Source organism: Nesoenas mayeri (genome assembly GCF_963082525.1).
Source record: "Nesoenas mayeri genome assembly, chromosome: 1".
NCBI lineage: Eukaryota > Metazoa > Chordata > Aves > Columbiformes > Columbidae > Nesoenas > Nesoenas mayeri.
This window is the reverse complement of record NC_137541.1, coordinates 26,807,154-26,831,528: the sequence shown is the minus strand read 5'-3', so window position 1 is coordinate 26,831,528 and position 24,375 is coordinate 26,807,154. Positions and strand designations below refer to the sequence as shown.

Below are 24,375 nucleotides of genomic sequence, written 5' to 3'. Positions count from 1 at the left end.
AAAGAAGTTTAATTAAATGAAAGAATAAAGTGAGTTTTGGGGACAAAAGCTCATGTTGATCATGTTTCTTTTGAGTGGTCATTGAGTTCTTTGAAATGCACTGGAGTTGGGCTGAGAGCAGTAAATTCTGTTATAATACAGTAGATTCTCCTTGTTAGCACTGTAATGACTGATATGCCCCTGTTCTGCTTTGTTTATTGAATAGTAATGCAAAAAGCCTGGAGAGAGAGAAACCCCCAAGCCCGAATTTCTGCGGCACATGAAGCTTTGGAATTGAATGAGTGAGTGACAACAACATTAACATTTATTTCCTGTCATTTAAAAGTCTGTTTGATGATAGCTTGAGGCAAGGGGTTTGCTACAGTAATTTTTAACCATGATTACAGGCCTGTCACAGGAAGGCCTACAATGAGAGGAAAAAAGCACAGCTGGATGTTGTGCTAGCCACTCAGAAGATCCTTAGGGCAGTGATTACAATGAGTCTTTCCATTGATGTCAGTGGGCTTTGGATCAGCATAGTGAAGTGTTAATTAAGTTGCCTCCTGATGAGCATATGAAATATGCATTTATGGGATGAAGAGTTCCCTTCTGGATTTCTCAGTCATCCTGAACAGAGGCGAGAAAGAAGGGACTCATAAACACCTTCTGAAATATTCATTTCATAGTGTGAGAGAAGACAATCATAGAATCATTTCAGTTGGAAGAGACCCTCAGGATCATCGAGTCCAACCACAACCTGACTCTGGCACTAAACTGTGTCCCTAAGAACCTCATATGAACACCTTTTAAACACCTCCAGGGGATGGTGACTCCACCACTTCCCTGGGCAGCCTGTTCCAATCTTCTGGGACTTACGGCCTTTGAGTCTATTATTTATTTTCTCAAAGTGTGGTGCAATATTTTGAGATCCCATGATAAACTCAGTGCTGTGATGCTTTACTGGCATGGCAAACTGTCTAAATATTGCCCCTTAAGTTGCTGTCAGAGAATTCTAGAATTCCATGAACCGGTGCCGTATGGATTGTCCTTCACATGTTTTATCAGAAGGAGAAAAAGATTTTTTTGTTCCTGGACAGCAGTTTAACTGAGAGAGCATGTAGCATAAAAGGCTTTTGCAGAAGTGAGCTATAAGCCTGTCCTGTTGCACCCATGTGTCACAGAATGGCTGAGGTTGGCAGGGACCTAAGGAGGTCACCTGCTTCAACTCCCTTGCTCACGCAGGGTCATCTGCACCATGTTACACAGGACCATGTACAGATGGCTTCTGAATATCACCAAGGAGGCAGACTCCACAAACTCCATGGACAACCTCTGCAAGTGCATAGTCATTCTCACAGTAAAAGACTGTTCCCTGATGTTCAGACAGAACTGCCTCTATTTTAGCTTGTGCCCATTGCCTCCGGTTCTGTCACTAGGAGCCACTAAAAAGAGCCTGGTTCCATGCTCTTTGCACCCTCACTTCAGGTATTATCATATATTTATGAGATTCCCCCTGAGCCTTCTTTTCTCAAACTTGAACAGTCCCAGCTCTCTCAGCCTATGTTCATATGTGAGATGCTCCTGTCCCCTAACCATCTTCGTAGCCCTTCACTGGACTCTCTCCAGTATGTCCATGTCCCTCTTGTACTGGGAAGCCCAGAACTGGATACAGCACTCCAGTTATGGCCTCATCTCCCTCAACCTGCTGGCAGCACTCCTAATGCAACTCAGGATACCATTCACCACCTTTGCTGCAAGGCCACATTGTTGGCTCATGTTGAACTTTATGTTCACCAGGACCCCCAAGTCCTTTTCTACCAAGCTGCTTTCCAGCTGCATGGTCCACAGCAAGGACCGGTGCCCAGAATCTTGTTTTCACCTGTACCTGCTGTTACCCATTCCTGAGCTGGTGGATGACTCCTTGTGAAATGCAGCTAGAGACAGCTGCAGCCTCTTTCTATTCCTGTATAAAGAACAATCTTATCCATGGTGTGCTTTGTATTGTAAAGAAGGCAACAGGCTATATCCCAACTGCTAAAAATGTGGCCATCAAGTTTAAAGTAGTTGCCTGGGCTCCCTCCGTAGTCAATGAGAGAGGCACTTCCATTCAGCAATTCACTTTATTCCTAGACAGATGTTTAAACATGTGAAATGAATGGCATTGTAAAGATGCTCCTTGGTGGAGGTGGAGTGGCACAGATAGTGAAGAGATCTAAATTAGACAGCTAAAAGCTGAATGAGGTGACTCCCACCACGTGTTTCACCTTTTTCTGTACTCCTAAAGCTGCTTTCCTGTTTGTTTGTTATGTTATTAATCTCTACAATTACATTTGTAATCTGTTCTTTGCATGTAACAGGTGTTATATGTTCATTTCATACCATCACAGTAATGGAGACATTTTGTGTTAAAACAATAGTGCATAAAACCAATCTTGGTTTCCAGAAGGAGTTTTAGTGAGACAGGCCAGCACTGCTTGGTGAGACCGAGCTTTACTTTCTGGGGCAGTTGTCAGTAAGTTTACTCAGGTGACTGACTGAGTGGTACAGTACCTACAAATGAGAGTCATGATCTGGTTGCCTGAATATTTTTGTTCATCAGAACAGTTTATCAGAAAGCTATGCAGACAAAACTCCATTGCCTCTGTATTTGGAACATCCTTGCCAGTCTGCATGTCTTTGTGCAGCTTTTATTTCATGCTACTCTCTCATGGTTTTTCCTCTGATATTTTTGCAGGTGTGCTACTGCCTATATTCTCTTGGCTGAAGAGGAAGCGACAACAATTGTGGAAGCAGAGAAGCTGTTCAAGCAAGCTCTGAAAGCTGGAGAGGGCTGTTACAGGCGTAGTCAGCAGTTACAGCACCATGGTGCTCAGTATGAAGCCCAACACAGTAAGTTTCTTTGGAGGGAATAGCCATTTTTATAGAGAGAGAAGTTCTGGAGAGTTCTTTTTTTTGTTTTGAATTGGTTTAGTGTTTTCCTCTCAGAACCGTGTACTCGGTATTTAACATTGGTTTAGAATATGGCCCTAGAGCCAGACTATTCTGTTTCAGTGTTTTTGCTTGATTCCGTTGCTGAGCTAGTAATGCTCAGACTACAGATACACCTTTTCTGTGTCATGATGGAAAATATTGTAGCATGTACTTAGCAGAAAAGGTAGCAGAACCAAAAGAGATCTGATAGTCAGAAAACACTGGTTTAGGAAGTTGAACTGAAGCGCCTTTAGCCATTTTGAAAACATGGGCTCATGTTGTGAAAAGGCATTAAAGAATGATGGAAGCAGGAGTGAAGTGCTGCTTTGCCAGCTTTTTTCCATCAGTTGTGAGGGTAAAAATGTGCATTGTTCTATGTAGAAGTTAATGAGACCCATTAACCAGTGTGACATTTGAAAAATTAGTTGCATACATCAAGAAAGGTCACAGAAACATAAAAAATAACAACTGGAATAATGCAGTGCTCTAATTGAAAGTCTAGATTTTTTTTTATATTTTGAATAAGCAGGTTTAGCTACTGTGCTGGTATTTATTAGATGCTTCTTAAACCTCAGAAAATACATGAGGGTTCACTTCCAGTAAATGAACAAAAAGATTAAAAAAACAAACAGTCTAGGTTATTTCTAGTCTATGATGGATACCTCAGGCAAAAATAATGCCAATTAATTATGAAAGTACAAGCACTAACATACTTTGGGCATCTTTGGGTTTCTCAGGACCCGAATGCACCGCCTCTGGCTATCTCACATAATTTGAAGATTGCTGATAATAATCGTGCATAGTGAAATTGTCTGTGATCACTGGTTTCAAAAGTATACACAAGTCGATACCTGAAAATCTGAGGTTTTGTAGAGCTTGGAGGTAGTATTTCAGGCATTTGTTGGTTATAAAATTATATTTAGGATGATTTGCTTATTTTTAGAGAAAATAAAAAATGGAGCAGCTAAGCCCTGGAAGCAATTTTCAGGCTCTAGCAGGCTTATAGTTGTCAGCAGAACCTCATTCCATCCCGAGCACAGAAAATGACAGCAATTGTGTGAAAAATACACAATAAGAGTAATTAAACCCTGTCATGATGCTTACGTCTAAGATAACCTGGTTAAGTTTGTGCAGGCAAGTGTAAGTATGGTATTTTTGTAACCTGGTGTGTGCTGGATGGCTACTGTCATCATCAGATTTGACACCCTGAACCTTCAGTATTACAGCAGAGGAAGCAACCAGTTGAATTGCAAAATGAAGTGCATTGCCACAGAGCAGGAGGGGCTAAAAAGTGAGTGCCAGCTCTGACTGTGGCTTCAGGAGGCGCAGATCGTCCAGTATACCACCCAGCCTCCCCTTGCTAATGTCAGTGTACACGCACAGGAGTTAGGGAAGTTGCAGCCTCAGATGGTGCCTCAGACACAGGGGCCTCAAGTAGGATTCCCTTGATTATATGCTGGACTTCTGCATGGTTTACAGAGGTGGAAAGCTCAGGTCTCTTTAGAGAGGAAGGACCATGGACAGATGCATTGCAGTTACTGTATGGTCATGAAATGTTTATCATTCCATTTCTGGTCCTTGAATTTGACTTTGGGATGAAAAATGGGCATTTCATCTTTTACAGGTGAAAAACACTATGTGATTTCTTGAACAGCAGCATGTTGCTCTATATTTCTGTTTATCCATGTGTTCTGCCTCCTTCATACATTATTTTATGCTAGACCTTGAATTTTAAGAGTAAATCATTACTTCGAGTACCGAACTTAACCTCTGTCAGAAGGTACTAGTTTATAGAAAAAGCAGTCTTCTTTTTAAGGTGGCTCATGTTAGTCACCCCAAATCATTAGTCACCTCAGAAAATTTTGACCTGGAACATTATCTTGATTTTGTGGTAAGAAATGCCTTTTGACCATTCCTTCCGAAAAGAAGCTTGACCTTAGTTAGACTACATAAACTTGTTGAAACAGATGTAACTAATAAATTGTTTATTAAATATATAGGAATCAATACAGAGATAAGGAATGACATAATATAAAATATAACTAAGCAATTCCTCCCCTCCTTTACTTTTTTTTTCTTCTAAAGTCGGACCTGAAACTGTAATCACAGCTTTAAAACAGTTTGTAGGTACCTGGAATGTTTTCAGTACACATCTTTTTCTTGTTATGAAAGACTTGAAAATGTTAGGAACAGACTAAAAACTTTACAGACTGCATACTATACACTAAGATAGGTTGTAGCAGGTGTCTTATATTTTCATGATATGGTAATTTTATAGATGATTAGCTGTCTGCTCGTTTCCTGTTGGTCCAGAAGCATATTAAGAATTTGCGTTGGAATTATAGGGAAGAGAATGAGAAAGAAACAAGTAAGAATTCTCCAAGAGAGTAATTATTACAGCTGTTTAGTTTCTGTCATCTTTGCTGTTAGGGCATCTTCAAGCACGTAGGACTGTCATATCTGAAACATGCTAACTTGCCATCTGCAATTAACGGTGTGAGGAATTCGAAGATGATAACTGGGTAACAAATAAAGGCTCTCTGTAAACTGAAAGTTCAGGGTATACTTCTTTTCTTCTAATCATTAAGGAAAAAGACTGTTAGAGGATGAGGATTTGTTTTGCTACATCTCCTATTAGCAAGCATATACATCATAACTTACAAAAAAGGCAGTATATAATATGCATTTTCATGGATGCTCTTGTCTTAACCGTGTATGTGAACTGGTAAATAATATAAAGCTGTGTGTGTGACCGCAGAGTTTTGCGCCATTGTTGACTTCATAGGGGTTGTCCTTGCCTCACTTGATTACATGATGGTCTATACCTTATAGCATTCCCTGTACTTTCAGATCTGCTTGTATTTCATAGGTGCAAGGCCAATCTGCAGGTCTGTATTTATACCACTGTATATCAGGAGTAGTACCACTGATTTCAGTGGTGTTGTGCCACATCTAAATCATCAGAATTTGGTAATCTTTTATTAAAATTATTGTGCAAGCATTGATGATAGTCAATTTAAAAAAATCCAAGAAAACTATGTTTCCTTTTGTGTTGGAATACTAAATGAACCTTTGTTTTATCTTTTTTATCTTAATGCTGTTTCTTTTTCCTCTTATACAGGAAGGGACACCAATGTGTTAGTTTATATTAAGAGGAGGCTGGCAATGTGTGCAAGAAAGCTGGGAAGGACCAGGGAAGCAGTGAAAATGATGAGAGATGTGAGTTTGGATTTGTTTCGCATGTGATACTTAGATAATAGTAGCACAGAAATGATGCACATTTGCTTACAAGTTAGCATCCATTCTTGCTGCATGCAGCATTGCTGATAGTCATTTTGTTTATGTAATGTACATAAAGGTTAAGTTGAGAGTTCATTTACAAGGTTGTGAAAGCAACACCATGAAGTCATAAAATACCAGATGAACAGTTGCCTGTACAGGCTGAATATCCCATCCTGGTACATGTGCAGTGGAGTGCAGTCTGCAATTATTTGATAATGAAATTACATAGCATTTTTTCTGAAGCATGTAATGAATGTTGCTAACTTAACAAGCAGGTTTTAAGTGTTCTGTTTCCTCCTTATAAAGTTGCAGTTTGGCTCTGTGCATTGCTTACATCACGCTATTCAGACCCGAGGATGGTGTTATTTATTTATTAATGCAAAACCTATTACTGAGCAGTCAAAACCAAGTAATTAATCTATAATGAACTGATTTCTGTCTGAGATAGGGAATGATTGTATCGCTGTTTTGTAGGCAGGGAAGCTACCAATGGTAGTCGTAAGTCAGTAAGCGACAAAGCTACACATTGAAACACCAAACAGTAGCTATTTGGGGGATGGCAGGAGGGACAGGTGTCCACATAAGGCACTGTGTATGTTTCAAGTATGTAAAACGCTCAGGTTTAGAGATAGCTGCAAATGCCCACCGTTTCTTCAAGTGAGATTCCCTGGATGCAGATTAGAACACAATTCTTTGAGGAGGTAACTTGCAAGTCCATGACAGGAGGAATGTAGCCCTAGAGCTCTGTGCAGCTGATGGTAAAACTGTGTACCAGTTTCCTGCATTCTCCTTTCTTACACTTCATTTTCCAGCTCCCACAAAAATGAGGTAGAGATGAATCCGGCAAGATTTAGAGTTCTGCAGTTTAAGCTGAAGGACCTAAATTTTAAATGCACAAAATGGAATCCCGGACCAGCATGAAGCACCAGTAAAGTGTGCAATAGGCAGCTCAGACGAATGGTCCTGAAACCTGCCTAGTGAAAAGAGAAATTCTTGCTGCAAATCAGTGGGAATTTTAATGTAAAAAGGCAAATGACTTTTTCTGGAGCTTAGGCACTTGCGTCAATGGCAATAGGGCAAGAATGTCTGTGAGTTTGGAATCTAGCACCCAGCATCTTCTCCTGGAACTGGGGCACCCATGAATACTTTTTGAAACCATGGAGCAGAGTTCATCATCATCGTAATGCAGGACCTTGTCCTAAATAGTCTTTTGTTTCCTGTCTGTAGCTGGGGTTTTTCAGGCGTGCAACTCTCACTCTCCAGAAACACCAGGCTCCCAGACAGAGGCGTTGAACTTTTAAAAAACTCAGCTGTTGTACAGCTAAGAGTGAGAGAAAGAGGTATGGGGAAGAAGGACCTACTTTTGCAGTCCTGTGGTCAGCTGGGAGAATGTTGATTTCAAAAACATTGTCTTCAATCTCGTCAGCTCCACTGATTCTTCATGAATTTTGTTACACAGCCACTCTGGGACAAATACTGAAATGTTTGGGGACAAACGTTGAAGTTTTAAGTTCTGGCATTAGTATACAAGAAAGATAAAATTTTGAATTTCATGTTCAAAGGTTGCACATCATAATTATGGAAACTTCTGGAGCTTACCATGGGCTGCTGAATGTGTTTTGTGATTTGTAGATAGGGCTGTGTGGAACAGATACTCTGTGAAGCCACGTTCTGCTGATGTCAGTATGTATGGTTAACTGTGTTTGGAGAGCACAGGGACTTGGGTGGTCCATCTAGTCCTAGATTCCTTATGCAAAGTGAGAGCCAGAATGTTTTGCCTATAATAAATGGTGTATTCTGTCACCAGAGAGAAAATTGTGTGTTGTTCAAGTTAAGTACAATGTGAATCTCGCAAAGCAACAATGACAGGGAGACCCAAAGTCATCATTTGTTAGACACTTGAAGGATGGAAACCACTCACCTCAGTCGGAACGTTAAAACACTGAAATGAAAGGACTGGATGCAAGACAAAGGAGTTGTAAAGATAGAAACTGAGCCAAATCCTCAGAACTGAGTGTAGGTGCCTCTAGAGCTCTTCCTTGTGAGCAAGCAGAGCCAAGAATTAGCTGGTCCATAGATGAAATGTAAAAGCAGCAGCATCTGTAGGTCACAGCTCCAGTACGCTGGGAGCCAAGAGCAGGGTCAAGTCAACTTCGCAGATGCTTTTCGTAGACTGACTTGAAGCTACTTATTTCTGATGAATGCATATCCTCCGTTTCTTCACGGAAGACATAAATAATATACTTATGAAGAAGTCTGAAGAACATTAATGTCTCATTGAAGGTTTCTATGTGATTGATGAGGGAGGAGATTAATTTATTCGCCCTGAAAAGAATATGAAGGATTTGTTGGCTGAGGACTGCTGAATCTAGCATCAGGGGACAGAGGGTGGAGGCCCTGTTTGTGTTTGAAAGATTGAAAACAGATTTCTCAAGACATGGAACATGATGGAAATGAAGTGTTAAGAGGTTCATGACACCATCTGGGAAATATGATTGGGATGTAGTGAGTCTTTGCCACTTTGAAAAAATAAAATATTTGAGAGTGTTTAATTCATTGCATGTATGAGGCCATCTTGAGGACATTACTGATGAATTAGATTGTCTTACTTGAATTTTGTGTAAGAAAAGACTGAGATCCTGCTTAGAACACCTCAATGGAAAGAAAATGAGTTGGTGGTGACTTTTTATTTTATGGTTATATACACTGCTGATAGAGAAATCATATTCTTTAATATTATATTTAAGGTATTAAAAACATTTTTTTAAAACAGTATTTAAAACTTCTTAAAAACAGGGGGGGTAAATTAAAAAAAATATAGGAATTTCTGTTGCTTCTGTGATTTTCAGATAGCATTTTGTTGCTCTTTTTGTTGCTTGTATGTCATTCATTTAGCTAAGTTGAATTAATGAGAATTGCAAACATGTAATTTTCATGAAAGCTTGTAATTGAATCATACATAGGTGTTGGTTTTGCTTGTGTTTCTGGTGATGATTATTTACTATATTTTGCTATAGAAACCAGCAGCTGTCACTGTTTGTATATATTGAGTTAGCTTATGATCTCATTTTGATTAGTGTATAGTTGGAATAATTCCAGTCTAGTCAGCCGAGTTATTCCATTTATACACAGCATGATATGGTGTGTGAGGGAACTAGATCTCTTACTGTCCCTGAGGAGAAAGTCTACAGTATTGGTTGTTTTATTTGTTGTGCTGATTATGTTAGGAGGACCTAAACTAGTGTGTTCTAAATGATGTTGGAAAACTTGGCATGTGCAGAGGTGAAAGGCCTTAAGGGTGACTGTGGGGTATCTACAGCATCCTGTCTAGGATGGCAAAACTCTTCAGTCTCCTGTCCAGACTGGTGAAACACCAGCACAGGTTGCCCAGAGAGGTGGTAGATGCCCCATCCCTGGAGACATTCCAGGCCGGGCTGGATGGGGCTCTGTGCAACCTGATCTAGTTGAAGATGTCTCTGCTCATTGCAGGGGGGTTGGACTAGATGACCTTTAAAAGTCCCTTTCAAACAAACTGTTGTATGCTTCTATTCTATGGGTGGCAGGCAGAAGGCGTGTTACGTGAACAGGAGCCTTTAATTGCTTCTTCTTTCAGAAAGAAGATGAAAGAAACTCATTCTAGAGTGCTTTTATCTCCTACCTTGTGGCCCTGCGCCCTCCTGAAGGCTGCTTTGTAGTCTGAACAAGTATTTGTCTCTGAGACACGGTGGAACTGCAACTTGCCCCGTGCTTTGCAGGTTTGTTTAGAAATGAGTGAAGCTGAGGGAGAGAAGAGATTCTCCAGGTCTTTCCTTAGCTCTGGAGAAGGATAGAAACCAAAACACTTTTTAAGGGTCAGAAAAGTACATTTTATTTCTGGGATCAGTCGTAACTGCTGAGAAATTACTCTTACTACCACAGTAAAGGACCTAGAAGTCTACTTCTATGTACCTAGCTCTCAGAACCTTGCTGAGGATATTTCAGTTGGATGCGTTTATGTGTTCCTCTCAGTGCCCACCTGCAGTCTCTAAATGCATATTTTATGCTACAGGCGACACTAAGGAATGATCGGTACCTAAGCAGCTTGTATTGTTAGAGTGCTGCACACTTATTAATGGGCTGCACGATAAGTTGTTTAAACACTCAGGCTACCCTGAGCATTTAAAATGGTTTAAGAGGTTACATCATCCGAAGGCTTCCAAAGGGTACTAAACCATGCTAAAACAATTTTAGTGATATGGGTAGGTTGGGGGTTTGTCTTTTTATGACAGGCAATATTAGTGATTTTTGCTGGTGTGATAGTTCTGCAGATCTACATACTTTCTTGGCAACCTGTTTTGCTGGGCTTTGAGTTAGGTTTTCTGTTCAATATTCTCTTAAACTCTGTATTCTTGTATGCGTTGCTGATTTTGCTCTCTGATAATGGAAACACTTAGCTAGGACAGTGTTCTGCACCTTCAATTATCAAACCATGTCAAAGAGAGTACTAATTGCAAATAAAGATGTTATGTTATCCTTAGTAATTTAACAACACAACTTCTGCAGCTACTTGCACTGACAACCACTGTCTGTCTCTCCCAAATATTTCTGTGCTCGAGGCAAGGAGCGAGTCAGATTCTTTGGCTTGTGTTACACAGGTCAGGTTAAGCAGGCTGCTCTGCCTTGAGTGAAATTCTAGCTTTATTAACGTCTGCAGCAGTTACTTAAAGTACCGTTTATTAAAATATGAAGAAAAAGCACTTCTTAGTTAAATGAGACCAAGAGTAATCTCATAAATTTTAGAAGAGTCCTACATTTGTGAATGGTGACTTTTGCCGATCTCCACCACAGAGCAGTGTCTTCAGTTAATTCTTGTTCTGACACACAAGCACTGCAGTAACAGCAAGTGATATATGCTGATGTTAACATTTCCATGTGTCTGTGCATTCAAATCTGGTTTGTTTTGTCACAGATTCACATGTTATTGGTAAGTGGGAGGGCCAGGTCGGACCATCCTCCATTCAAATGGGCTCTTAAATAAAGCAGAGGTTCATGTGATTCCCCTGATCGTATTTATCCCTTTTCCTGCACGTGACTCAGACCCACCACTTTTTGTCACGGCTGTGATCCTGTGCAAAACCCTCAACAGCTAGAAATTTGGTGACTACTACCTAAACCAAATAATAATGTTTCCCTTATAAATTATGGGCTTCCAGCACCATGATTCTGTTAAGATAAAATGTGGTCGTAGAATATAGTCACATAGTCTTGTTATGAGCCCTGGTAACTTGGACTCCTTTTTGTCTGCCCTTACACATCACTCCATGTTCAGGGGCTTTGCATTGTCCTTTAATTACACTCTTTCATCTCTCTGAAATGTCCTCGCCCATTTTTGAGCTAATTGATAATTTCCTCACTTTAATTTCATTTAAAAATCTACTTGTAAAACTATGACAGAGTTTATGCAATCAGTACTTTGGGATGATGCAAGTAAAATAACGTTTTTGAAGAGGGTTATGAGTAATGACTTTATTTTCATGCTTTATAAAGTTACTAATCTTTGATGTAGCAAACTTTATTATAATTTATCACTGTTACTACTTTTATGTGATGATTCTTTAGTTGTGAAGTACATCTGGAACAACTTTTGCTCTTCTAGTTTCGTGCCACATTCTCTTCATTCCTGAAATATGTGCATTTTTACAATACAGTCCAAATAACAGCATTTTCATAATTATTTTCCTTAAAGAACTTAAGTCATACTCTGAAGGCTTTAATCCTTCAATTAAGAGAGAACATAAAGGCTGCATGTTCTGGCATATTTCCTTAGATTTGGCATATTCAGTAAGATATTTTTCACTTTATTGACTCATTTTTAATCCTACATTGAAGAGAAGTAATATTTTCTGTGAATATTATGGAGCACTAGGACTAAACTCATATTTGCCAGGTTAAAAATGGAATGTCAGCAAATTTTATACCTGTGCCATTCCACAGTCAGTGTAAACTGGAGCTGGGTCTCTTTTCTGACACTCTGAAGTTCAACCATTAGATGTCATGTCAAATTCCCTGAATTCCACGTATTGATGAAAATATGTAGATCCTAATGCTAATCATTTCCAAGCTTCAAAGGAACAGGATCTGCCATATTTGGCTTCTTAGCTTCTGTGCTCTCGGAGCTGTGAAAGAGTAACTGCAGAGCTGCGTCCAAAGAAAACAGTGATTATTTGCCAAAAGGAACGTGACACTTAGAGAAATGCATTAAATGACAGAATCCTACTTTTGCTGTAATTAAGCAGAACTAATTCAGGTAGGTTCACTGTATTTCAGGTTGCTTTCCAACTCTTGAGAGCGATGAGAATGTCCATTTACATCACATGAATCCCACTCACAATGAGACCGCACTGGAATGAGTTCCACTTTTAGGACCAGGACTTAGCCTAATTTTTAAGCATCTGACATTGTTAACAGAGCCTTTTTGTGTGCTGGCCTTAGTCTGCTGACAATGTTTCTTCCCTTCTGCCCTTGCCAGGTGAGCTAGCCAGGAGAAACACTTAAGCATTAGCGTGTATCATTAGACATCAGAGGGTTGCAAATGCCTCAAGCCCAGGGCAAGGTTCAATCAGAACTTAGGCATCTGAAAGCTCAGCTGTAGACAATGAAGCCCACAGAAATTGAAGTTTCTATTTTTCTACTCAGAAATGGCTTGGAGTTTTGCTTTTGTACCTTGTTCAGTTCACAGTTTTTACACTTTGCGAGTCATACACAAGTAAATGGCTTTTGCAAAGTGCTTGTGAAAATAACAGTGCTATCCAGACTATGTGCTTGATTCTGCAATGGTGGTGGGGAGTTGCACCTGGAAGATGCCAGCCTCAGTCATTCCTCTTTTAGGAGACAGATTTTATCATTTCAGATAGCCACTGTGGGAATAGATAAACTAGGGAGCAAGGTTGTAACAGTTCCACTGTTTGCATTGGATTTCTCATTTGCTTGTTGCTGTTTCTTCATTTTAAGCTGAATATAGTTTTCATATTTATGAATGCATTCAGCTGAATATATTGATCTAAAAATGTTTTAGTTTGTTGGGAAAGTATAAGTAGCAATGAATGGTTGCATGCTCTGCCCGTAAAATACGTGACCATGCATACAACCATAACACAAATGGAGAATAAATGTATCAACACCAGGTTATATATAAGATCATTCATTTATCCACCTTTGTATTCCCTTGAGTCTCATGGTCTAGTCGTAGGCATAAACTGTAGCTTAAAACTGTTTTCTACACAAATAATCCATCATTACTAATTGATACATGATGGTAATATCATCACAGGGAGAATAACGGATGCAACAGTTAAAGCTACATTGCTCGAAAATGTTTCAAAAATTAGATCTAAATGAGAAAATGCTGATGACTGAAATATTCTCAGGGAAGGGAGTCATCTTCATTAAACTGTTCTTTGGGAGATAAAACTTGTTCCTCATCCAGCAAATCAGATGTGGATTTCCTTTTACCATTTTTTGTGATCATCACGTTTTCATATCCATCACAAAATCATTGAATCTACACCCTGCAATATGAATCGGAGTGAGTCTGGAAATATGGCCCTCCCAGGAATAGTGATAAGATATCCGGTTGTGTCAGACTTATTTCCAGAATTTTTCAGCAAACTTATACTTCCAAAATATTATTTATCTAAAAAATTAAAAATTATTATCTACCATTTCTCTGTATCTGCAGTATACCTAATGAATCTGTCAGTGAAAAGCAATTCCACTTTGTACCTGTGTATCTATTTCCCCCTAAATGTATGGAGCAATTAGAAGGGAATATGGGCTAACCCAGCCTCAGGTCTGAACTTCATCACTGGAAAGTATTTTGACCAATACAGGTTCGAAGCAACATCCTTGTGAACGTAGATTTGGTATGATATGTTCAGTAGCTGTTTGAACACCCTTATATTGTGAGGGAATGCATTCATAGCTGTGAGGTGTCCTTTTTCATATGGTACAAAAATAAGATTGGCTCAGTGGAGCACAGCTCTTTCACACCAGCTGAGACACCAAACAACTGGAATTTTACAATGAAACTTTCAGTCCTAACTAGTGTTTATGTAAAAAGCTCTAATGGCTTTGGTGAGAAATATTGAGTACTGAATTTGGTGACTGTCCCTTGAGATCTTGAGATGTGGAGAAAGATGATGACAGAGCCTTTGTCTTTTCTTGAAGTGAAATGCTTGTCACTGAAGTGAAAGCATTTATCAGGTTGCAGTAAAGGCATACAGAGAATTAAAATTGATAAGACAAACAATGTGGCAAATGTTAGTCTGTAACTTCACAGAAAATACATCTGTGAGTGCGAAGGGAAGACTGTGCCTCTTAGAGCCCAGATTAGAACTCGATGCTGTGAGGGTCTGGGGAGCTCGAGGGTGCATTCTTCATCGCGTGTCTGGGGATAACGTGCCCGTCTTTACATCCCTGTTGGGAGCGTGAGCCGCCTCCCTCTCCATCTGTGTGGCGGGGAGGGAGGGAGGGGAGCGGCCCCACGCGCCGCTCCGGCGGCTCCTCAGCATGACGCAGTATTTGGCCTGCCCTGACCATCACGCAGGCCGATGTTGCAACCTTTGTGGCATTTTTTTCTTGCCCAGTATTTGCTTTCACTCTGAGGCCTAAAAGTTAACCTGTCATAATGGTTTTCCATCTAAGTGGCTTTACTTTCTGCAAAATTTTGCAAAAAATGAATTTTTGCTGTTCCTGAAAATTATTTGCAGTGAAAACTATATAAACTACATCCTGAGATGACAGAAAAATCAGTTCATGCCCTCTCTTTATATTCCTTTTTTAATAGCAAACATGCTGTGGTTTGTTCAGTGTTTGAGTAGCTGAGTGTCTACTTAGAGGTGTTTTATTTTTTTGGTTACAATATCAACTGAGTTCATTATAACAGACTTGCACTTCTTAACATTCGACCTTTCCCAGATGAAACCTTAATTAACACTTGTCAGTTTGCAGTCCTGGCAGTCCAGACAGTGACCTTCATTCTGCTGCTGTCTTAGGCAGGGTTTATCACTCTGACAGAACCTAATTAAAATAAAAAATAATCAGTGAGTGATGTCAGTGACAAATGGAGAAACAGAATATGAGCTTTTACTGGCCATGGTACATCTATAACTAACTGCAACTCTTCCCTTTTCTACACTGATGGAGGGAATGTTATTCTGCCAGCCATTATTCATTCTCAATGAGCTGGGATAATCTTTCTTAATCCCTTGGAGGGGTTTCTTTGCAATATGTTCATTCTGAACTTTAAATCACTGTTTATGTAGAGCCAGATTCTGTCATGCTTTTTCCTGCCAAATAGTAGCTTGCTCTGTTAAAAATGCAATAGTAAGTAAGAAAAAGAATAAAGCTAAGTAGGCTCTATGCTGGATCCTTAACTGATGAATCCAGTGATGTGTATTTCCACCTGCAGTTATTTTTCTTCTTGAACAATGACTTCAGTTTTTTATTTTACTGTCAAATCCATCCACTTACCTAGATGAGCAGGAAGGCCTATGGTCCATTTTTTGGAAAACTGAAGAGGAAATCCTGCAAACTATGCAGTTTTGTGTTCCTTTTCACAGGTTCAGCCTCTACCATTTTAACTAGGTGCTTTATGACAATCCCCATGCCACTAGCATCAAAAATTCAGTGAGCTCTTTCAGCTGCTGTATTAGTGATCATGATCCTCCCCAGAAATCTATATAATCAGTTAAACACACCTTTGATATTCTAATAATCCTCAAACTAAAGCAAAGTCAGTACTATCCAGACAGCCAGATTTAGACAGACTTACTCTTTAAGGTCAGAACAGTTCTTACATCAGCTTATGCCAGACCATGAACAGAAGGAAGAGATTCTCCGCACTTTGCATCTCTGTTTACCCGTTAAGGTCTCTTCCTTAACACAGTGAAGCTCTCGCGGATTACCTGTTTCTCATTTTCTGAAGTTCTTGGTGAATCTCCACACCTCTTGTTTCAATACTGTCTTATTTTTGTTTATGTTACCTGTTTGTGAGATTAAGGTTTGCTAGTTCTCATCAAGTTCTTTATATCTTCAAAGGCGGGTTTATTAAGCGACAGAGTTTTCAAGTCCAGCTTATTCTTTTCAAATGGAGCACAGCACGGGTTAGATTATTTTAACTATACATTTCATTCCGTTTGTCATACAAGATGTATTCTTTAGTTATAGTGCTAGATTTGTATAAACTTTATTTTTCCCATTGTTGCTGCCTTTTTTTTTTCTTAATTAGCCACAATTGTAGTTGTGTTCTAAAGTTTCCACAATTATAAATCCTAATATCACACACTTCGTAGTATAGTTGCATGTATGTAAGCTCCTCTCATTTGATCTTATCTGATTTTTTTCCATGTATTTTCTGTATTTTTCCACTAATATACCAGAGAGGTACTGGATTACTTAATGCTGAAATACAGGAGCTGCATTTTTCAAGATTCTTTTCCAGTACAATAAGATAACTCTTCTTCATTTTGAAGAAGCCTGTTAATTGAAGGAGAGTTTTGTACTCAGGCAGCTGTGTTCTTGGATTTGACTAATAACATCCTGTGCAAAGCATGTCTTGTCAAGAAACCTGACCCAGTGTCTGTTAAGAGCTCAGAAATTTCTGAAATAATAGTGAACTCTGGTAAAGAGCCAAGAACAAGGAGAACTGAGGGGTTTTCACTTGGTGTTGGTCATTTCAGTGCATTTTGAACATGAAAACCTTTTCTGTGTTAATGATCTAACCCTTTCGTATGTTATTGATTTTAGTTGATGAAGGAGTTTCCTCTGCTCAGCATGTTCAACATCCATGAAAACCTGCTAGAGGCTTTGTTGGAACTGCAAGCATATGCAGATGTCCAGGCAGTCTTAGCAAAGTATGATGGTAAGTTTGAATATATTTATATTTTCTCTATCCGGTACACACAGAAGCAATGTTTCTAGGATAAACTCTTAGAATTTAGGAAATGCTGTAATTAAGGGGATTGGCATGAGTTTCAGAGATCCACTGACACAGTTCTTAATCCAAAGATTAAACATTGTGCATTTCTTTTGCCAACCCATGCTTAATTCATTGTAAAGGCTAGTGGAACTCACTAGCAGCTCTTCAGTGCTTTCTTTGCTTTCTGTTGATGTTTAAAGAACATCTATTTAGGTTCTGCAGACTTTTTATTGCATGCTATTCAGACCTTGTCTGAAGAAAGGATTATCAGTTCCCTTGTGGACTTTTCTATGAATGTTGACTTAGTAGCATACAAGAGCTTTACAAACATTAATTGATTTAACTTCACAGCAGTCTAGTGAGTAAGCAGACTTCATGTCTTATGGGGAAAACTTGGAAAGTTTCAGAAGACTAGGTAAACTTTTTGCATTAATTTTCAGTATTTTTCAGTGAGCATTGGTTTATGCAGCATTACATCACTTCTGATGTTCAAATCGCAGCTCCCGCTGACTTCAGCTCCAGCCCTTTGAACTTGAATTCATGTTAAGTTAAATGGATTTTCCTTGTATTATGTAGAAACTTTGTGACAGAAACAGGAATACAATCCAGTTTTCTTGATCAGCATCCACCAGCCTGCACAGTGCCACTTGTCATCCTCTTCCCGCAGTCCCTGGCTCACTCACTGTCCACATTCCAAGTTCTGCAACAAGTGAATCAGGAATCCTACAGCCATCAGTTTCCTGCCGTGTTATTGTACTACACAGTCTGCATTCATCCTCAGAAAAGTCTCATTCTGTGCACTGCAGTGTGGCAGGGGAGTTTATGAAAGGACTATTAAGTAATCATGTAACTGAAAATGAGATCATAACACACATGAATCAAATAGCTGAATTAAGTGAAACAAGTAGCCTTAATTTTGATGTTTCTTAACTCTTTCTCTAGGTTGATCTTGTAGCCTTTAAAATGTTCTTAATTACTAGCTCTTCCAGCCTTTCTGATGTTCTTTGAATGGAGATTTTAAACTTCCAAAGTTTTTTTATAGGTAGATAGACATCATTACAAGTACTGTTGTATAAATGGCTACCACTATGGGCTCTGGAGCCTATATACACAGTACTTGGGCCACTCTTTCTCTTTGTTCTTTGAAAGACGTAGCATCCCTTCCAGCCTGCCCTTACTTGACCTTCTGTCCCATTTGTCTACTGAGTTGTCTTCTCTTTTGCATGGTTAGCTTCTGCTTTCTGTTGCTCCCAGTTCATACCAGAGGCTCCTTGTTCAGCCAGTACCGCTCATTCCCAATTCCATTCTTCTGCCTCTCCTAACTACCCATCCCAATGTTCTCTTCAGGGCAATGGAGGTCATGATATATCACCTCACCCACTTTTCAGCTCCGGTCTTACCAGACGTCTTTTCCACCTACCCTTTTCTCTGTGGCTTTTGTGTCCTCTTCGTTTGACATTGGCTGCTGCATAGCCTGGATGCCAAAAAGTAGAGCAGTAAGAGCCCACACAGACAGAGGCTTCTCACTGTCAGCCCCAGTACTTGGCCCCATATCATCACATGGAACAGCTGCAAGAGGGTGATGCATAAGTTTATTGGAGTACTGAGACGTGTGTTCTTGGTAAGCAAAGAATCTTTGGAGGTTATAACTGAAAAAAATGCAGAAGCTTCCACTGAATATATGCTAACTGCTTTTTTTTTTTAAACATTTTTGTAACTTAGGTGTAGATCACCACGGACTTTATTTTGGCACATTAAGAATCAAGTAAATAGGAATGCCCATTTTTATGTCCCAGACACCACTGGATGATGGTACCTCCTAGTCTTTAATGTAATTATGAGATAATAGCCCCAGGAGACAGCAGAACTGTGACAGAACAGAGAATTAAGCCATGCTCTACCAAATCTCAGACTAAACTCTCACACCAGGTCTACTTTTGCCTACTGAAGCACTCACCCCTAGTTTTAAACAGCATTATGGTGTCAGTTTGTGCTGTGGAAGTTGATAAAACTTGAAAGTGTGTTTTGTTTTCTCAAAAGGATCTCCGAGAGTCAGAACTGAGGTTGTAAGTGTAACAAATGAGGCTTTTCAAAATAAAACTCTTCTAACTTCAAACCCATGCAGTTTGAACTCACACTTTGCCATATATAAACAAGGTGTGCATATACACTAGGTATGCACAAGGACTTGGCAAACACAGGCTTAACCAGTATAACCCTCACAGTTCATGAGTCTCAGAAGGCCCATCTCAGGGAGTCTCAGCTCATTTTAGAACTCATCAGCTTCACGTGTTGTAAAATTTATTGGAATATAAAACAATGAACTCATTTATGCTTTCCTATCTGCAGTTTCTGTTGGTCCCACTCCACTGCCTTTTTTTGACTAAGGACAAACCTGATTTATTGTATTTTGATAACATATGAACAAATTATTTCCTTGAGCAGCCTGCCCCCACCCTGGGCTAAAAAGTTGGATCACATTATGCAAAACCTCAGCCTCTGCAAGCAAACACACTGCTTTACCAAAAGCCATGTGTTAAATTGTGTTTACATTATGTACCTGGCAACAGAGCTGATGTCCATATTCATTATTCATGGAAAAAGGGCCTCATTAGTGGGAAGGCATGCACTGTTGCTGAGCTACATCGTTATGGTTTCAGAGTTCAGTGCCTGTCAATAGAGTGCAGATGACCTAAATATGGCTGAATTCTGAAAGGATTTTTGGCTCTGATTTAACACATATCCATGTTATTTACAGCGGAAATAGTTATGGCTGCTAAAAAAGCTGTTCTTGATGAATAAGCTTCTGTTATTCATAGTAGATAAAGTTTCTTTGCTCCTCTTTCCTTGCTTTTTAAACTGATTGTTTTCCAGTGGAGTAGGTGTGCTTGTAGTGTTGCATAGAACAAACGATTTATTAACTTCCGTGGGCAGCCAGTTGCTTTGATTGTTGTTATCTGGTAACTTGGGCACTGTGTGAAAACTCTGACCTTTCTGGCAATTGAAATTCAGATTTAAAAAGAATGGATGTCTATGTATTTAGTCTTAGTCATGCAGTGGTTCCTCCCTAAACCTGTCCTTGCATTCCTTTTTTTAAATGACAGTGTTTTCCAGTGAGACTATAAGCCTTCTGGTTTGCAGGAGGAACGCCTTATACAGATTCCCCTTTCACTTAACCCTTTGCAAAGGAGTCCCAAATTCAAATTTCACTCGCAAAGATCATTTACATCAAAGGATACATAGAAAGAAAGTGGCTTTTTAAATACAGAAGGTCTGATTCTGCTCTAGGCTATGGCACTTTTTAATTTGATAGCAGCTTACTTCAAAGAATCTTACTTTAAATTACTGTCAAATCAAAATACACATCTTTGAAGAAACACTTTAGAAACAGAGTCTTCTTTGTCTTGAAATACTTTCGATTTAATGAAATCCAAACAGGTAATGTAGAGCAGTTAACTCTCTAAAATGTAACCTGTTCAGGGCTACTCTCCTTTCTTCAGCCCTGCTCTGTCCAATTTCTTCTTTTCCTTACAGACTTATGAAATGGGTAAATTCTATTTGCATTAAACTTGAAGGTGCTCCTTTTGTGGAGAGTTGCAGACTGATGAGCCAATTGCACGGAGTCTTCAGATAGTCTTCAGCTATCGTCTCCAGCATTTTTGTGTATATTTGTGTTATTTGCGATCACAGCTCCACTCCATCAGTTTCATTACTTGCCATGATTACTTTTGGTGTTTTTGAGAAGATGTTCTACCTGGTGGAGCTAACTGACTAGATGTTCTAAGTGCAAGAAGGCGTTTTCTTCTGAGTTAGAGAGGTATCAAGTGGCAGTATGGAAGCAACCATTACCTCATGCACATTATTTTATAATCTGTTTACTTCTTCAAAAAAGAGACCTTTAGAGAAAATGTCTTTTAGTTAAGGTCACACCAAAGCCTAGTCTACCTTCTCTGAGAGATGTAAATCGGGTAAGACCTCCAGTTTGTATAACAGTAGTATCAAGATAATTAGTTTGTGTTTTTCTCATTACATTTTTTTCAGCTTCTGCTTCTAAAAGAGCTAGTTTCTTTCCTCCATATCAAAATCACTCATTGCTTCAGCTTGGTCAGTGTATCAGTGCTGTGTCTGGTCTCTTTTTTTTGCCATATGATTCTGTGGGGTTTCTTGTTTTCTTGCTCGAGCAAAAGCACAAAAAATCTAAACTAATTATACCAATCTTGCTCTTTCTAATCTCATGTAGGAGAAATTATTCCTTCTACTCTATGTGCATTTCAGATTGAACTTGGTCAAAGCAAAGAGACTGAAATCTGCCTGGTCACCGCGTTATTCATATCAGCAAGAGTTGCATATTAAGTGTTTACAACCAGCAAAATCTTTCCATAACTGAACAATTTAAGTTTTAGTTGTAGTCATGGCAAAATAAACACTTTTTGTGCTGAAATGTTTGTCCTATCCTAGCAGTGCACCAAAATCCAGGCTTTAACATACACAGTGGCTCTGTGTTTGAGTTTGATTGGGGTGTTTCCCACCACTGAGAAAGAACATCAAAGTACAGAGAATGGGAACTGCTTAGTTTCACAAGCACAAAGTAAGCATTAGATCATGTGTATTCAGAGTTTTTCTCCCACCAGCATGTTTTCCACCACATTTTGTGGAAAAATGCAATGACGATTCCCATGGGAGAGAATACTACAGGATATTAGATATTTTAGACAAAGTGTTTTTCCCCTAATGTTTACTTCATACCTTCCTTTATTGAATTACATCCCATTACCCTTGCTTTTAAGCATTTATATCAGCTTACTTTCTTAATGTTTGCATCTTTATAGATGACTGCATCTCTCTTCTGTCATCACTGATCCAGCCTGCACATATTTATTTGCTAGAGCACTTTCAGTCTTTCCCATAAGCAATTTTTCCTACCACCTGTGCAAGAGCTGACAATCTTGTCTGCAGATGCAGAGAACTGAGGGAGTTCTGTGCTGACAGGGCAAGTGTTGGCCTATCGTTTAATCACTGCAGTCTACAGGCAGGCTGAGGGAGAGAAAATCAGAGCTGGGGTTCACCCCAAGCCATAGCACTATATGTGTCCTGTATGCCAACATTTTTATGCCCTCTTCGCATAACTTCTTCAGTTTGTTGATATGTTTTCAGTTACGTATTTGGAAATATGTCAATGATTCCAGCAGCTAAATGTCGTCTCTCTCCATATATGCTATATGAAGAACTAGAACTAGCAGTTTGTCTAGAAGGGTCTTACTGTGCAAATTATGGCCCTAGATCTACATCTTATTTCAGCAAATATTTAAGTCCTGTTAATGATGATCAGACTGTTCACCTATCTGAAGTTATGCCAATAGAAATCTGTATTGTTGACATGGGAATAATGTAAATTTTGGGTTTAAAAATAGGAAATAATTTCTGATTAGTGACTTTAGATTTTGCGTTTATTAATGACTAAAGCAATTGTAACATTCTTGTCTCTTCACATTTAGGTCCTTTTGATTACTTGAGTAGAGGATGTTTCAGCAGTCCATATCTAGATTCATAACTTATTGATTTAGTTCCTATTAGAGCAAGAGATCCCGTGACCTATTTAGATGATCTACGGCATATTCTGGATATCTTGGATCGGAGAAGTTGTGATATTATGGTTGCAAGTCTCTACCCATAGTGTCCTTCCATTAGTTCACTCTCACAAGCAACCAGTTATGAAGCAAATGACCAGTAAGAATTCACTTTCCCAACCTTCCCCATGCCTGACTGGGGCTAATCAAAAGAAAACGCTCATGAATTAAGTCTAGACTATTTTGTGTTCTGTTTAATGATACAAGCATTAAGGAAGAAGGAGAGCCTTTTTTTACATTGACACATTAGGCAAAATGTCCTATTAGGCAAAAATGTCATGATGGTTTTGACAACACAATAGCAGTCACATCTTTCAGCACATTGTGGGAGCTCCACAAGTAATCACAGGAGGGTGGGAAACCGTATATGTGAAGATACTTTGCCAGATGGCTCACAGAGCTGGACACAGTCATTTAAGAAAAACTTCAGTTCCTGACAGAGGACGTATCTCCTAGGGCTAGTTTAGACCTAATTCCCTTGATAAATTCAAGTTGTAACCAGACATAATTGTTTAATGCTTTTCGCTAAAGTAGGAGGGTCCAGTTTTGGAGATGAAGCCTAAACTATATGATGATTTTAAAGTATTCTAGTGAACAGACTGGAGTATAGCAGAACCAAATACTTACAGTCTAACATGGCACAAAGAAAAAGCAAAACACTTTTGGAAGGAAGCAGGCATAGACCTACTGAGGGCTATCTCCATAGCAACATAAACATGAACATTAGCACGTTTCCATTGCCAAGGGACTGTAGGTGTTATCCTCAAATGAGTGCTGGTTCACATGAGGAGCATAGTACCGAAAGAGGCCTCCTGGGTGAGTCAGGTCACCCGCTGTTGCATTCACCACATGATATTACCCCTTCCGTGAGCTGAGCATGCTTCATCCTAGCAGTAGCTACTTTGTTTGCCCCACTGTTCTACCTGGAAATCTGCCTCAAAATTCACTTCTCAGAAACTTTCTTTTAATCTCCAGCCTAAATTTAATTCTGAGCTGTTTGTTCTTGTGTCAATATTATCTTTTACCTAAGCAGCCCTTCTCCTTTCCCGGTGTTCCTCGTGAATATGCATAGGGAACCATTATATCTTCTCCAAGACTTTATTTCTTTTGGATTGCTACAAAAACAATCCAGTCTTCCTGCTTGTTTTTGTTGTTCTTGACCACGGGCGACCAGATTTGAACACAGCATTCCTTGAGAAATCCCATTTCTTCTGTAGGAATGACTCAGGTGGTGTTCCTGAGGCTCACCTCAAGTTCTGTGACATCTTAATCTCTTAGCCAAGAATTGTAATATTCCTCACAACTTGGGCCATGCAACTTCCACTGAACATTCTCCATGCATTTATCAATGGTCTAATGCAGAAACTAGCCCTTATACATGTAGTCAGGGGCTTTTTGTGCATCTTGAGTGCTCTTATTGTCTAATCTCATGGATTGTGTATTAACAGCTGAACTGCCATTTTCTTGCTGTCATTGTGGCTTTTGCTGTTGTATCTACTTTCTTTGATTAAATTGAGCCAGCAGCTTTCATTGGCGTAACAACTGTTTTTCCTCTGCTGC

The 24,375-nt window shown here is 39.3% G+C and overlaps 1 protein-coding gene across 2 annotated transcripts in view; it reads left to right on the top strand.

Moving 5' to 3' along the window:
- ST7 (suppression of tumorigenicity 7) overlaps positions 1-24,375 on the top strand; it is a 148,395-nt gene that overhangs the window by 93,986 nt on the left and 30,034 nt on the right. For both annotated transcript variants that reach the window (XM_080363192.1, XM_080363191.1), the window contains 4 exons: positions 206-281; positions 2,714-2,868; positions 6,071-6,168; positions 17,017-17,131. In XM_080363192.1, coding sequence (XP_080219318.1) covers positions 206-281; positions 2,714-2,868; positions 6,071-6,168; positions 17,017-17,131 — 444 coding nt within the window. The remainder of the gene's footprint in view (positions 1-205; positions 282-2,713; positions 2,869-6,070; positions 6,169-17,016; positions 17,132-24,375) is intronic.